Source organism: Gymnodraco acuticeps, unplaced genomic scaffold, assembly GCF_902827175.1.
Source record: "Gymnodraco acuticeps unplaced genomic scaffold, fGymAcu1.1, whole genome shotgun sequence".
Taxonomy (NCBI): Eukaryota; Metazoa; Chordata; class Actinopteri; order Perciformes; family Bathydraconidae; genus Gymnodraco; species Gymnodraco acuticeps.
In genome coordinates, this window is record NW_022990271.1 from 1,243,768 (window position 1) to 1,261,422 (window position 17,655).

At 40.6% G+C, this 17,655-nt stretch overlaps 1 protein-coding gene across 2 annotated transcripts in view; it reads left to right on the top strand.

Annotated features, from left to right (window-relative positions):
* The window catches only part of LOC117549252 (protein kinase C-binding protein NELL1-like), a 350,120-nt gene that overhangs the window by 88,746 nt on the left and 243,719 nt on the right, over positions 1 to 17,655 (top strand). For both annotated transcript variants that reach the window (XM_034220977.1, XM_034220978.1), the window contains exon 5: positions 13,114 to 13,210. In XM_034220977.1, coding sequence (XP_034076868.1) covers positions 13,114 to 13,210 — 97 coding nt within the window. The remainder of the gene's footprint in view (positions 1 to 13,113; positions 13,211 to 17,655) is intronic.

Here is a 17,655-nt window from a genome sequence, read left to right on the forward strand (position 1 = left end):
GGTGGAAGAAGGCTGATTTTGAAACGGATATGCTCTGGTTCTTGGAAATAAGTTATTCTCAATGTAAATGCTCTTGTTCAGGGGTCTCCAACTTTTTTTAGGGTGAGAGCTACTTCCAGAAAATAAAACAAGTCGTGAGCTACTTTTACTCCTCTTTTTTTTGTTTTTTTTGTTTATATATTTAGCACATTTTAACATTATGATATGCTGACCTTTAACCTTTGTGTGCTGTTTGGATCTGTGGGACCCGTTTTCAGTGTTGAAAATGTATGCAATTTAATTATTTTAACCTGCTTTATTTGGGGGTGGACCTCACATCCTCTAGGCGGGTCCGGCGGCTTGCTCCCCCGGGAAGATTTTTTTTTAAATGTTGAAGTTAAATGCATCAATCTGGTGCACTCTGAGCACAACATGAATTTATGGATACAGCTCTCAATACTCATGAAAGGGAGATGTATACTTTCAATAATCCAAACATCTTTAGAATATGATCACAACCAATAACAAATCATTTAAACTTGTTTATTCTTATCTTATGTTACCTAGTTAGGATTCTTTCCATTTATTTATGCATATTTTACTAATCACTCCCGTTTTAAACTGTTTTTTGTTTTTACTGTCCTAGAGTACACATTGGAATGATGTATTACTTTATTTTGTACAACTATATTAAATATAAAGGTGTGCTCTCTCTCTCTCTCTCTCTCTCTCTCTCTCTCTCTCTCTCTCTCTCTCTCTCTCTCTCTCTCTCTCTCTGTCTCGCTCACTCACAGAGAGTGTGCTCCTCCGTGGCGATGACGGCTTGCGTTAAAAAAAAAATAATAAACATATTTATAAAGTGGGGGGACACAAACGGCATTTCGAAAAGTGGGGGGGACATGTCCCCCCTGTCCCCAGTGGAAATTACGCCATGCGGCATGACTAGGCTGTGTTCAATGGGGCTGATGTGTAGATTCTGCCAGAAGGAAAGGTCAAACTCCTTATAAAGCAGTGAGCTGCCGCTCCACATTGCTTTTCTTCCCGACTGCAACTCTGGGCCCGCAAATCAAGCAAGAACGTGATTGGTCGATATTCTTTGTGGGGGGTGTGGTAAGGAGGGGTGTTAGATATAGAGTTGTAAGAAGATAGAGTTCGCTATGATTGAGGTTTTGTTTACGCATAGGGTAGATTATTTTAATTACATTTCCTTTTTTTGTGTGTATTTTTTACATTTTGGATTTGCTTGGCGAGCTACTTATTAGTAGGCCTACTTTGCCATACTTAATTCCCAGTACTCAGTTCATCGGAACTCTTTAGTTCACGGAACTGGCCATCGGGAGGACCGGGAGGTTTCCCGATAGCCTGGCCTGCTAAGTGGCCTGCTGGCCTGGCAATTTTCCTTTTTTTTTTAATGTATTGTGAACGCAACGCTGCGCAAATGTGGGTCTGCCTCATACAGGGTGCTGTCTGTTCACACATGATGTGGCCTGCCGACAGGGCTGTCCCTCCCTACAGGCTGATCACACAGACTGCGTGGGGCCTCACCTCGCGGAGGGGGCCTCATCTTGCGGAGGGAGCCTCATCTTGCGGAGGGAGCCACAACGGAGCCGCAAATACGGCGCACCTATGCGCTTATGCGGCACGGTTGCACGGCTCAAACTGTTTGGTCACCATTTATGTAAACACATATTTCCATTTGAGGGGGGAGTGATTAGTAAAATATGCATGAATAAAAAGAAAGAAGGTAAGATACACTTGTAAAACTTGTTGAGAGCTAAAACTAGTCTTTGCTTCTGCCTCAAAGAGGAGCAGGGGGGAGAGGAGGGAGACAGGTGAGGCTGATTCAGGAGCCCAGACACACTCACAACTATAAATGAACCAAAAATAAATAAATAAACAACTTTCAGTGTTTTTCATATGCTATTGGTTATGGCCATGATTTTATGATTATTGAAATACAGTTCTGTTCCATATGGTTGTTCCAGGTTTAGTCTCTTTATCTTCGCCTCAAAATGCACCAGGTTGATGCATTAAACTCCAACATTTTAAAAATAAATCTTACCGGGGGGGCATGCCCCCAGACCCTCCTAGAGGATTTGAGGTCCACCCCCACTTAAAATATGTGCACATGTAGGTTCCCAAATACATTTGCACATTTTTTAAAATAGTAACCCCTGTCCATATGTTTATTATTGGGTAGATTTAAACTATAGGGCTATCACTATGGGCAGCTACGCTGTAAATATTTACAAATAAATCCAGCAGAATGGCACAAAAAAAACTGGTAGTGGCCTGGCTGGGTGTATAATTCCCGGCCTGACTTATTGTCCCAGTCCGGCCCTGTATATATATGCTATATATGCTCTGAACGTTCCACTTCCTGCCTGCCCGACATTACCTTACGGCTGCGTCGCGTAGAAAAATAGACTTCAATCCTATTTCGAGCGGAGCCCAGCGGCGAGACGCTTCTGGGACGCTTCTGAGCCGTAACGCGGCGCGTCTGGTGGAATAGCACCCATTGACTAGAGTGGCCGCGATCTTGCAGACGCCGCAACGCGGCCGTAACGCGGCCGTAACGCGGCCGTAACGCGGCCGTAACGCGCCGCAGACGGACCCGGTGGAAACTAGGGGTTTAGAAGGAACAACAGCACAGTATTACCCTACTTCCACATCTCTATCTGCTACAACTAACATTTATTTACACCATTGACACATTTGGAACAATCTTCATTGATGATTGTTAAGAACTCATAGAAACAGCTGGTGAGACATCACAATTCCCTATAGAGGCCAAAGTGGACCTCCTAAAACTTTTTGGAGAAAAAGCGTCTTGAGATGAAAAACTGAAATGTGGATTTTAATTAAATGTATTATGTCAACATATTTCACATAACTGTATTAAGTTAGTTGAAAGCAATAATGTTAAGTTGAACCTATTTAAACGTAATATTATTGACGATGACATTTGTTGACATAAAACATTTAATTAAAATCAACGTTTCCGTTTTTTCAGTGCAGTCAACTCGAGCAACAATGATACATATACATGTATCACACCCTCTCATACAACCAACCAGGCACATTCTCCTTAATCTGGCGCTCTATTTAAGCTTAAAGATTGCTCCCCCTGCTGCGGCACCACTGCTGCTTGTCTGGCCCACAACCACCCCAGCATCCAGCTGTGGGTTCTGGGGGTAATTTATTTAATCATCACTCCTCAATGTTATGAAGATATTTGCGGGGAGTGATGAGGCAGGAGCCGAAACGCCAGACTCAAACATTATGCTGTTATTAATAAACACGAGTTGTCTGAATGAAATAACTGTACGTAAATCAGAAGCTGAAACGAGATATTGGTTTGAAAATATTTTTTTATAAAGTATCAAAATAGTTGCAAATTATTATCTAGAAGATCTATAAGATGTAAATATTGATAGACTAATTCTCTCAGCTCTACTGTGTATCTGTGTTGCTATGACTATGTAATATAATACAAAAATACTGTTGGGTTCATATATGTAGAGTAATAGGGTTTCATTAAAAGCTTTATTACTCTAAAAACACCTCTTGTCTAAATGACAGCACAGTCTGATATGGCCAGTTTGCCATAGATGGTAATTAATGTAGGTGTAAAGTCTACATTTGAAAGCTTCCATTCTAACTTAAAAGAAAGATATCATGCTGCTGTGGCTGTGAAATCTAGCTTTTAATGGTGTTCCACAGGGGTCCTTTCTCGATGCAGATTTATCACATATCTGTCCTGCTGCTTTCAGATGGCTGCAGGGATTTAATGAAGTGAGGGAGAGGGTTTTCACAGAGTATTACACAGCTGTAAACAACAAATACCGCCATTTATATAACTGCCGACTTAAATAAATATACATTTTTGAAAGGTATCTTCTAGTTGGAGGGTGCCTTTATTAGGGGCCGTTCATTTAATAGACATCTCACCAGTTTGCATAATACATTCCACCTAATAGTTAGGAAAGCAACAAATAAAGGAAAACAAAGCCCACATTCTTTGTTTTCCTTTTAAAATACATTATTAATTTTTTCAAAATAGAAACACTTTGGCTAAAAATGGCTACTCATTTTCCACAATTTCCCCCCAGATAGCACAACTTTAATAAGCTGTTATTTTCTATTGCATTTTTCTAACCCAGGCTTGCATATCGTTACGAGAATAGAGAGACAGGGATTAACACAAATGCACAACAGACAAATAGAGTATCTTGTATGTAAAATGTGCGTGTATATGTGAAACAAATGGAAACCACCATGTCAGGTTCACTCTATATTTTCTCAGCACTTACAGAGTGTGTACTGTGGAAAGGACTATATCCTGCATGACACACTGCTACTGCTGTCAGAGAGGTGTTACCTATAGGGATATAATTATGCATAAGCTTCGTGATGCCAGGCATGTTTACTATGATCTGTTCTGTAACATCCCTCACACAGTATAACAAGGAGGAGGAGAGCTGTGTTTTTGACATGTTATTGGAAGAAACCTTTGCCATAAGATTTCTGTCCATCGTTACAAAGTTCACTGAGTTTGTACGAACATGATTCAGTTCATTGTAATTATTCCATGACAGTATAGTAGACACATTATAAGTATAACGAAAATAGTATACAGTATGTTAGCATAAGGAAAGTGCTGATCTGTAGCTCTCTCTGTAGAGTAGAAGAGATTCTTATGTAAATGAGCTGGAATTGATATCCAATCTCAGTAAATGGACTGTTACTAGGAATCAGCCCAATTATTATGACCACATTACAATTAGTGGGGCATAATCTGTATTCACAAAAGAAAAGAAAGGTTATCTCATAATACAATAAAATAATTTCACAATATATCCATTTTATTCCTGTCCGCATTTGTGTGATTTGGATTGTGTACAGTTGTTCTCAAGAGTGGTACCAATGATGCAGTGTTTCCCATACATTGATTTTTTTGTGGCGGGCTGCCACAATTAGATATTGTTCGCCACAAATGGATTTCATAAAATAATATATATATTATTATTTTTTTATTTTTTTATTATTTTTTTTGTTTTTGTTTTGGTGGTGGTGGTGGTGGTCTAATGGATAGTGAGGTGGGCTGATTATTGGAAGGTTGCGAGTTCAAATCCTGCCTGGAACACCACTTGTCCTTGAGTACGGCACTTAGCCCTTGGTTACTCCAGGGAGAATGTCCCTGTAATTGGTCATTGTAAGTCGCTTTGAAATAAGGCGTCTGCTAAATGCCTAAATTGTAAATTATATTTTTGGGAGAATAAACCCCACAGATCCTCAACTCCGGTGTGTCTCACTCATTAACAACGCAACACAGAGCAACAAGAACGTTGTCTACAGTAGCCATGAACTCGCATATATTATCTTATTTGAGGGGGGGGTGGATGCGTGGACCACCCGAATAGGTTAAGGGGCCTTTGGCTTTTCTTGCCGGGGGGTGCGGTGCAGTGCCCCCACAAATAGAATCAAATTATGTGGGAAGCACTGTGATGAATGTTTAGGCTTAGCTGGTTCAGCTGAAATACAACATGTAGCCATTTAGTGTTGGCACCATTACAGGGAGGTAAAGTAGGGTAATGTAAAGTTTGTTTATCTTGCGTCAAATCCTCCATCGTTTTTGTACAAGCAGGGCTGCCCCTAGTGGCCATAGAAATAGTAGGGAGCAGATGGTTACGGCCCGTCCACACAGCGGCGTGCGTTGAAGCTTGCCGGCGGGGGGGGGGGGCTGAAACTCGACCAACAACCAATCATCACATGAATCTCCCGCCCCGAACACACAAGCACGCGGTTTGATTGGCTCGAGCTTGTACTGGCATATGATTCGATTGGCTGACGCTTCCGCAGAAGCTTCAAAAGTTGAACATTGCTTAACTTTTGCAGCGAGCAACGCGAGAAACGCGAGCAAAGCTACGCTTCGCTCCCACAATGCAGTTCGGCGAAGCGTGACGTCACCCCATTCAAAGTGAATGGGCAGAAGCGTTGAACCTTCAACGCACGCCGCCGTGTGGACGGGCCGTTAGACAAACTCGGGACCTTTACACAGGAAACTGTTGTTCGTTTCCCATGTAAAACCAACTTTTTGTTTTTGTTTGTGAAACATATTTAAACTTTTGTCTCATACAGAAAAAGGTTAACTTACATATGTAACTAACTTATAAACTGTATATTATACAGTATAACAACTTTTTTTTTTATATGATCTCTTCCGTAACCTAACCAGATAATGACCCAATGTACTTATTTAAGGTCATGTAGGACTACTTGGCCTAACATAATGTAACGCCACGTTAACATCCAAACGGTAATCACATGTTTATGCCAAATCAAAATACCCTACAGTTTCAATTTTGGTAATGGGTAATCAGTATGTTAGAAAAGTTACACTAAGGCATCATTACAAAGCATAAGTAATTGACGAGTTGGGAGTTAGAACGTGATGCAAAAATGCAAATATACATACTGTATACCAGAGAATTAGTAGGGCTTTGTTCCATTAGTTGCACCATTTTGGATTCTATATAGTGGATAACATACAGTACAAAGGATCAAATATTTTACCTTTTTAAAGACAAACATTCAGATAGTCATTTTGGTGACATGGCAAATACACTAAGTTTTAGTCTTGTCTAGAAAATCAATCTTTTGAGCTATAGTTCTTAAATATATCAATCGTTGCTGAAGTGCAATGAAACCCTAACTTGTCATTTCCCACCCACCTTCAGCGACGTGACATATCTCAGCCTGTTCTGTTGGCAGAGGATTAACAGAGAGCTTTGAGAATCTTGTTAAGTTATTCAAAAGGGACATTGACTCATGAATATACTGCCTTTATCTTATTGGCAGAGGAAAGTCACAAACCTGACAGGAAATGTCTCAAGATAAACTAGTGCAACATTGGAAGTGGTGTAGAGTTTAATGTGGCGGACAGCTATTGGCAGAGCAAATAATGAAGGCTGTGATTGAGATTGTTCTTCTGAGAGGTAGCCATGAAGGCTGCCAAGGATCTAAATGTTGTGTCACACTTTTGAGCATGAAAGCTGTTGGTTTTAGGATTTTCTGACGTGCAAACTTTATGTTAGATAGACATGAAGTGTGATGGGGTTAGTGGCTTTATTTATAGTTTATTTGGTCTTTTAATCAATTTGCTCTTATCATTATTAGTATGGCTTAAAGGCACACTTTGAAAACAGCCAGTATTGCTGAATCTCTGACTGCCCAGGATTACATGTATTTTATTTGATTCAGTAAGTCAGTGGAACACATTGGTTTGGCAGCTTTTTGGAGTGGACTGTCAACAGAAATATGTGCAATGTTGTAGTGGATTTATACAGTCTCTGCCATACGCCACACAACTCTGGCTGGACATAATGCAGCATCTCTTGTCTTTGTTTCAGCCTCCATTCACATGACTGATGGTCAGGTTGCTCAAGACCTGCGTGGTTCTATGTTCTGTATGGAGTTGTGGGACTCTTTCACTCAAACCCACATACACACAGACACTTGTAAAGGCCAACTGGAGCAGTGTAAAAGTGGAGCAGTGCTGCCCCATTTTACTGGTTCATCTGACATCAGTGTAACATATATTCCCTGCAAGTCACTCCATGTCCAACAAGCTTTTATTGATGTTCATTTTTGCCAGGGAAGAATGCTTGGGGATTTGGCAAAGCAGAGTGCTACTGTTAATCCCAAATTAAAGTTTTAATCCGTAACATTTCTGGTGGATTTGGTGACACCTGTGTTAACGAGTTTTTTAAAGGGTTCATATTATGCTTTGCCAGAGGGAGTTTCTCTCCCACAGACTCCCCCCCCCCCCCCCCCCTCCCGCCTGAAACGTCTCGATTGTAGTCCTCTGTTTACTTTCGCCACATAGTGACATCACTATGTAACATTTGTGATTCTATCGGCTACCACTAAAACACATTGTACGTGATAGGCTAAGGGGTGGGACATCTCTTAGCGATTGACCAATTATAACAGAGACAGCCAACTAACAAATCAGAGCAGACTGGGCTTGGGTTTCAGACAGAGGGTAAAAAGAGGTGCAGCAGCACAGGCAGTAAGAGACAAATAAAGAGCTTTTTGAACATTAAAGCAGTAGAGGCTCAACAGACAATTATGCAACCTGAACATTAGCATAAGTTGCGCCCTTTAATACTACCGGTTCTATTTATCTGGGGGCAGCAAACACTTGTTGAGCAGCTAATTTGTCAGAATGTTATGTTTATAAAGACGTCAGACAATAATTTGCCTTGTTCCATCAAGCCATGAGCAACTGTGATCTGATTTCATGCTGCACACGGCATTTTACTCCCAACTGTAGGGCATAGTTGAATTGGTTACCTGGCTGAGAAGTTGCCTGCAGCTCTTCAGCGTGTTCTATTACTCTCTGCAATATTTAAAACTGATCTGTTGTTAAAAAGTCTGGCCTTGCAGAGTCATTTATGACGAACGATCAATGTCGGGCGCTAACCTCAGGGACAAATACAGTTCCCTGTGATTGCTCCACAATAAAAGCCGCCATGTGGTTTGCTATTTGAATGCTTTTAATGGGAACTAACAGTTCAGTTTGATAAGATGTTTGAGAGTGAACAGTGGACAATTGACAGTGAGGCTGAGCTCAATAGATAATATTTCAAACAGTAATGCTGATACTAAAGTATGGTCTATCATACCCTGTTACTCTCTCATACAGGTAGGCTATGTTTTAACATTGGAGATCTATTGGCTCACAGTGCTGACCATTTACAATACTAAAGATGCAGTTTGATTGGATTTTAAAAGTGACTGATCATGCATTTCAAACTTTGACACATTTTACCAAAACTGTGGATAGACATTTTACATTAGAACATGTATTTATTTGACTTTTTATGATAAATGTCATCAAAACGTTATATTTATTCACATCCTTCTGTCTTTTCTCGATTGTCAGCTGTAGCCATTGATCATTGAATCCTGCACCTTGGTGATAGAAGGGCTCTTTTAATCATACTATACAGTATTTTGACTGGTTAATGTCCTATAATTAGCCGTTGATGGCTGCAGCCGGTGTTGTCAAACTATGCAAATATGCCCGCGAGCACATTACACTGTTCTAATTGGCATCACTGCTCTCTCCAATGTTCCCTGTACGAAGCTGTAGTCCTCACTGCTGCTGACAAGACAGGAAGGTTCGGAAAGCAAACACAGAAAGATTGTAGGAGACAAAATAGAGTAAAATCGCATGACCTCTGCATTATCTACCGCAGTGACAGCTCGCCCAGCAGGTGGGAAATCAGACGGCTGCGGCATAAACATCATCCAGGCACTGCAGCTCTTCCACATCAAATATTCACTGTGTGCTCATGTCTTTAAATGAAAAAGCTTCTATTTACAAACCAAAGGAAATAAATATGCCTTCTCTATACAAAATATAATTAGTAATGCGTGGCTTTGTTTTTGCTTTTTACTCCTTATGCAAGGCAAGTTTATTTATATAGCACTTTTCAACACAAGGCAATTCAAAGTGCTTTACAAAAAATGAAAGACATTAAGAAAATGGCATTTAAAATCAGTCATTAAAAAGAAAAACTAATAAAATAAACATTAAAAGAAAAAATACAAAGTTAAAAAGTTACAGTACAGTCTAAGATGTGAATAGTTCAATTAAAAGCAGCGACAAAAATAAAAGTCTTCAGCCTGGATTTAAAAGTAGTTGCAGCGGATCTGCAGGTTTCTGAGAGTTTGTTCCAGATATTTGGAGCATAATAACTGAACGCTGCTTTACCATGTTTAGTTCTGACTCTGGGGACAGAAAGCTGACCAGTCCCTGAAGACCTGAGAGATCTGGATGGTTCATAATTTAGCAGAAGGTCAGAAATGTATTTTGGTCCTAAACCATTCAAAGCTTTATAAACCAGCAGCAGTATTTTGAAATCTATTCTTTGACAAACAGGAAGCCAGTGTAAAGACTTCAGAACAGGAGTGATGTGATCCACTTTCTTAGTGTCAATGAGGACTCGAGCAGCAGCGTTCTGAATCAGCTGCAGATTTCTAATATATTTTTTAGTGAGACCTGTGAAGACACCATTACAGTAGTCCAGTCTACTGAAGATAAAAGCATGGACAAGTTTTTCCAAATCCTGCTGTGACATTAGTCTTTTAATCCTAGATATGTTCTTTGGGTGATAGTAGGCTGATTTAGTAACTGTTCTAATGTGACTGTTGAAACTCAGGTCAGAGTCCATGACTACACCTAGATTTCTGGCTTTATCTGTTGTTTTGAACATTGCAGACTGAAGCTCAGCGCTAACTTTTATACGTTCTGACTTGGCTCCAAAAACCATTACCTCAGTTTTATCTTTGTTTAATTGGAGAAAGTTCTGACACATCCAGTCATTGATTTGTTCAATGCACTTACTCAGTGTTTGAATTGGAGCATAGTCTCCTGGTGAAATTGTTACGTACATTTGTGTGTCATCTGCATAGCTATGGTAACTTATTTTGTTGTTCTTCATTATCTGAGCCAGTGGTAGCATGTAGATGTTAAAGAGAAGAGGCCCCAAGATGGAGCCTTGAGGTACCCCACATGTCATATTTGTCAATTCAGATGTGTATTTACTAGGGCTGTCAAGTTAACGCGTTAATAACGCGTTAACGCAAAAAAAAATTAACGCCACTAATTATTTTAACGCGATTAACGCATGTGTATTTTTTTTCCTCGGCCGCCCCGTAGTTTCAGAGCGCATCGAGTTTAAAATACCATCTACAAGCTGATGCTGACAGCCCCGCTCCTGCCGCCCACTTGTGGCAGACCACACTTCCACGCTCACCGGCAGGCACTGACTGGCTGTTGGGAGGACCGGGAGGGTGTGTGTATGTGTGGCCCGAGCGAGCGAGAGAGACCTTACGTGCATTGTTGTTGTTAGCATCTGGTGCTAGCTAGCTGCGCTAACGGATATGGAGCTGTTTAAATGAAAACAGAGGAGCGACATTTCGCCACAACTGCGCCGAGCACTTGACTTTATGCAGGAAGCCAGACAGTGGGACATTGTACGAAAAGTCAGCACACTCAGCACGGATAGTGCGCGCAACATGATTGCAGCGTCCAGGCAGCTCCCGTTCGAGCATATGCCTTGAGTTGCACATAGCTCCAACGATCCATCACACACACACACACACACACACACACACACACACACACACACACACACACACACACACACACACACACACACACACACACACACACACACACACACACACACACACACACACACACACACACGTGCGCACGCACACCATTTGTATTGTATTATTGTATGAGAGAGGTTCCAGGTTGAATTGAGGCGAATATTTGTAATGTTCAGAGGTTGTTGTGTTTAATATTCATGAGGATATTTGTCATTGTTCAAATGATAATAAACATTAGCATAAAGCATATTTGTCCACTCATATGTGGATAAGATTAAAAACTTGAAAAATATTCCTCTAAGGTACATTTAGAACAGATAAAAAATGTGCGATTAATTTGAAATTAATTGCGATTAACTATTTTAATCGACTGACAGCCCTAGTATTTACCTATAGAAACAAAGTTGTTTCTGTCCTTTAAGTAGGATTCAAACCAATTTAGAACTGTTTCCGAAAGTCCCACCCAGTTTTCCAGTCGGTCTAGTAATATTTTGTGGTCAACAGTGTCAAACGCAGCACTGAGATCAGTGGCTTAAAGAAACTTACCGTCAGTCAGATGACACTTTCTGCTTCTGTCTTGTTCTTGATTCATTCTCTTGCTGGAGGGCTTTTTTTTTTCAAGCATTATGGAAAACGTATTTGTGAATTGTTTCAGCTTGATATTTCCCAATTAAATGCCATTTTAAATTTGTGTCATGCTCGGTTTGATAGCGATAACTTAGTATATTTGTCACAAACCAATGCAACACAGGTGCATATAAAGGCTGACGATCAAGCAGGGTGTAGTTTTCTGAAAGCTTATAGCTTGAAAACAGAAAACACTTTTAAGAGTCTTGAAATACCTATAGTAGCTAATTGTCGTTAGCATGTTAGCACACAGTCATTTGATGAAACCCACATGCAGCAGCAACCTACAGACATCCTAATGGAGCCCATTCTCTTACTAGCTTCAAAAAGCTAAGGCTTCATTCATGATTTAATCCTTTGCCATACAGTATGAGACAAATATTTAACTTCCACTATGTGCTGGGCAGGTAGTTTTATTGAGCTGCTAATTGTTTTATAGGAGGGGTTGATTAGAGACAAGTGGTCCAATATTTGTTCAGGCAGATCAAAACCAAAAGCTGATAAAATCCTTGAAAACATAAGAGCAGAAGGGATTACGACCACTATCCCTCATTTGAAATAACAGTCATTTCCTGAGGTAATAATAACAGAAATAATGCTTATTGAAGCTGAGATTATACTAAGAGGATTTGTACTGTTATTCATTAAACCAGTCATCTCTGTCTTCTCATCTCTTTTGGAAACCACCCCCAACCACTTATAATAACAAGTTTTATTTTTCATGATCATTTATTTCCATATTGAGATCACAACTAGTACAAAATGACCTAATGTATCAGTGGACATAGAGAACAAGAGAGAAATCGTCTTGCTAAATTGAGTGAGGAAACACATGCAGAGAAACACAGCAGGTCTTCTCCACCTTTTCCTACTAGTGTGAGTAGAGGGAGGGAAAAACCTGACAAATTGTTCTTTTACATCCTCTCAGAGGCCCACCAGAGCTCGCCGGTATCGTTAAGCCTTCCTTATTGCAGGAAAAAGTGATTCTGAATGACGCTGAGGTTGTTTGCCTGGCTAATGTCAAAGCCTGTTTGTGTCCGTCAGGAGTCGGGCGGTTAATCCAGCCCACACCCGAGCACCAGTTATCAATACCGTATTAGGGGGCCGTGGGGCGAAACTGGCTGTCATGCTCGAGGAGATCAGCTCCTGCTTTACACCTCATGAAGTGGAGAGGGAGGGCGCGGACATACACACACTCTGTTGGATTTACTATTCAGCTGCGTTGGATCAGTGTTGCTGCCAAACCAGGACAAAAACAACACTGTGTCTGTGTCGTTATCATAACCAAACATTCTCTTCTGATTTGTTGTTTTACAGGATTTATGAGCGGGTGATAGACCCTCCCCAGATGGAGATCACCCCGGGCAGTGGAGTGTGGCTCGGCCAGCACAGCCACAAGCACGGCCTGTTCAAGGTAAGACTCCAGAAACAATACCCACATATACATTCCTTCCCCCATGTACGTGCTTCACATTCATGATCGCCTGGTATAATTGGCCAGATCTGCAGAAGGCTGTGTGAGGGAAGAGAGCCAAGTGGAAGATACAAGAAAGAAATACAGAGGCCTCTCAGAGGAGCGACAACAAAAGCTCAGCGTATGCTTTTGAAACACTTATTACCTTGCCCATTACGACGTTGACGATTTTTTTTATCACTGCTCATTTTCTCAGGCTCCTGCATGTGCTCACAGCGGGTAAAGGGATGTGGCTGAGTGTCACTGAGACATGCACACACTCCCAAATCCCCGCCTCTCTTTCCCACCTGCAATGCAATCAATGGACCTTTTATTTTTTCTCTGTAACATCCATGTAATGATTAGACACCAGACCCTGCTGTGGTGTAAATAATTTCTCCTCCCTGTGCTTTGACACTATCACTGCTGCACATCAGCACATTGTTCCTCCTCCCTCTACCTCTTCCTCCCTCATCCCCTCTCGCATCAAGGCTTCAAGGAACTCCTTCTTCTGGAGGAAATGTCTGGTCTTGAAAGATGCAGCTCCTTCATCGAGTTCATCTGCTCGGTGCTCAGTCTTTCTACCCTCCTTGTGGGGAGGGGAGCACTCAAAAGTGTTTGTCAGCAGCAGAGACAGATGGTGTGGAAGTGTGTGTGCTCGTGTGAAGTGACAGAGGGAACAAGAGGATGTTTCCCTTTAGGTATACACTGGGATGAGTTGGCATTTCAGCTGACAGGTGCACATGTAAAACCTTGGATCAAGGACCTGTTGCACACGGTATCAGGGACCATTTAGAGCAACAACTTTTTTTTAAGAAAACTGTCAAATATGTCCTGCTCATGCATGCATCTTGGATATATAAGCCAACATATCCGCGATAGAAACTTAGTCATAGTTTTTTTATTCCATCCGTGTTTTGGTTAATTTAGCCTACTAGATAGCTAAATGTTTCAGATTGTAGCAGCCATCTCTTACTGGTTTAGGCTTAGAGGCCAAGATAACATAATGCCATTTGTCAAACCACGTCTGTTTTTTTCCCCCATTCAGTTTCCATTCCATATATGTTTATATCAATGTGCATCTCTGTCTTCAGACCTATATTATTATTTTTCTTAAAGCAATATCATCAGTAATGTGTCTTTGTGGTCGTTTTGAGGCTCTTTGGTTAGTTTGTGTCTCTTTAAACGACAATTTGTAGGTAAAGGCCCCTGATGTTGGGCCCCCAGGCTGTGCCCTGTACATCTGTGTAGAGATCCATCCATTGACACCTTGTATTTCATTTGTTTAATTGGAATTTTAAAAAGTCGTGGCTTAACAGGAAGATACTGTATGTGCTAAAAATTTAAAAATTGAAAAGTTACACAATCATAAACACTTCTCTTCTATGCTTTCTCTTCACATGTACTGCTCCTATCTGTTTCCTAAGTCAAGGGGATACACATATCCTAGTTCCCTCTCCTCAAGTCAAAAGCAGAGAGGAAATAATTCTATGCAGCAGATAGCAATAGGAGGTGAAATAAAGCTGCAGCTCTAATATTTTCCATTCAGGACTCCGAAGTAGGTAAGAAGAGCTAACTAGGCCTTTTAAATAAAAAATATTGAGCTCTCACAGTGGCTGAGACGCTCCTGGTCCTTGTGCCGCCTCCTCCCGGGAGCCTCTCCATCTGAAGGAGCAACCGTAATAAATTATCTTTATCGAGAATCCATTGTGCCAAGGATGCTGACTCCTCATGGACACTGCAGACTTGTTTGGAACTGGTGCTTTTGTGAAACGCTCGGTGTTTCATGCACCACAGGACAGTAATGAATCTACTATGGACAATGATGGAGCGCTTGAAGACATTACATGAGGCAGCACGATTAAAAGCTGAACCTGGACATAAGGGTTTCTGGGATTTGATCTCTCACTCCGGCTCTTCCCATGTATGTCTAGTGTGTCCTCTCTTTCCTGGGGGTTTAAAATGGTTTGTTTTTGCTGTCATTCCTGCTTTGTTCTTTTTATTTCTGAGTTGTACCATCCACAATATAATCATCTTGTGTTCAAACCTCTATCTATGCTGTACAGTCTGGAATTACCCTTCTAAATGTAGAATGGCTAAAGCGAAGTTGTGGCTTGAAAGGAAAAATGTTGCATTCTAGGGAATACATTTCAACTTCTCTATGAAGAGCCAAACTTTCACAAAGGCTGAATGGTTTCCCATTGATGCTGCTCCCCCTTTTGTTTGTGGTAGGAGGGTTCTTAAGTTTTAAGGTACAGTAATGAATAGACAGTTTTAACGATTATGGCTTTTGTTTAAATGTATGAATTATTTACTTTTTAAAGGGACATTATTATTCTGTTGGGGGGTCTTCCCTTTCCTGTAGTGTGGTAACATTCCAAAGTTCCCTCCAGAGGGAGTTTCTCTCCCATAGACACTCTTGCCTGAAACGCCTCCATTGGACGCCTTTGTTTACTTCAATGACATCACTATGTAACACTTGCGCTTCTATTGGCTAGCGCTACAACACATTGTACGTGATAGGCTAAGGAGCGGGGCATTACAGACAAATCTCTGAGCGGTTGACCAATCACAACAGGTTGAAAATAGGTGATGTATGAGAACATTTAGGCCCAATCCCAACGCTGTGTGCACTCTAAAAACAAATGCTTTGGCTCAACAAAGAAAATCAACGCAACAGTTTGCATCAATGTTTATTGAGTTAAGACAACTTCTAATGAAATTGTGTTAAACCAACAAACTTATTTGAGTTAGGGGAGAAGGCTTTTCCTCTACAATCAGAGGTGTTTTTAATTACCACTTACTTAATAATAGGTAGCATAAACACAAGTTTTTAAGTTGATTACTCAAAAAATTAAGTTGTTCCGACTAGTGTTAGCACATGATTTAAAAGAAATGTTAAGTTGTATGTACTTAATTACCATCATTGTGAACAACCATTTATAAATTAAGTTGCTCCAAATATATTATATATTCCATATATATATTAGCTTTTTCATGTTTTTGCCTTTAAAGAAAGAAATTAATTGATTCCACAACAAAATATATTAGGCAATTCACTTTTTATTTTGAACTGCAGTTGTTTATTTCAACACATGATGTTTCAATCAGGAGAGACTTCATTTAGTTTGAACATTTATTGACACATGCCTATGATAAGGTGCATGAACACCTGAAATCACAGCTGACTGCAGGAGAGAGGAGAGCCATTTTATAGTTTGGCTGCAGCACAGTGATTGGCTGCTGGAGAATGAGGTGAAATGTAATAGTTTAAAGAGAACGCCTGTGATGAGCTGATTATATGCAGCTGCAGAGTGAATGTATATACACCCAGTCTTCCTGAAAGAACTTGCGCTGAGCTTCATTTCAATCTTGAAAAAAAAGATAAATTACACAAATTTAAATTGCCCCACAAATAATAAAGAAACACATTAGCCATATTACCATGGGACATGGGGACACAGCAAATACATGCTGCCATCACAGCGAAGTTAGAGGCCTTTGCATATTTAAAACCAGTGCCAAATGTGTCAAATCTGTAAAGTTGTTGTAAAACTACAGAAACAAACTCTCAATGGCCACCAATCTGCAGATCACACACATCCATTTTACAAAAGATGTAACAAAGATGTTTACACTGCCGACAGTCATTATTTCAAACAGTACGAACACATTTAACTTAGAATGCTTGCTCATTCATTTGTTTCCCTCAACCACGATGGTTGCCATCGTATGGTCAGATCCTGGGGTGGACCGGTCACTGATGAAGGCGATATTCATGTCCTTTTGAAGCACATTAAATAATAGGTTAGCGCATAAGAGATAATGAATTAGGTAACTGCATACTTTTTAAACGGTCACTCTTAGCGAATTCAGAGCCATTTTCTCAACTTTCACTGCGAGCAATGGCGAGCAAAGCGAAGCAACGGAACCACAATTCAGTTCTGCAAAGCGTGACGTCACCCCATTCAACGTGAATGGGAAGCGTCTCCGTTGAAGCTTCCAACAGAACCGTGTGTAGGATGCGTTTCTGAAGAAGGCACACATTTGCCCCATCCATTAGAATTCTGCATTTCTAAAACGCTTTAAGTGGTAGAGCATGCCTGTTTCAGGTTTTGCAAGCATAAGCTGTAATTTGATAGCTGATAGCTACATATAAAATGCACAGCAAAATGTCAACTTCATTGACCCTCTAATAAAAATGTTGCTGCTATGCCTTAAAACCACAGTTACTTTGATGACCTCCTCAAAACAAAATGTTGTGTGTGCTTTTGAGCTCCCCTTATCACTGCTTGTTGCATTTTATTTTTGTCACTTAGCTTGACAACCATTACTAACACATCTGTTGAACTGTGTGAGCTAATTCATAACTGTCCATCAAAATGTTGGGTTTTGATGGCAAATAG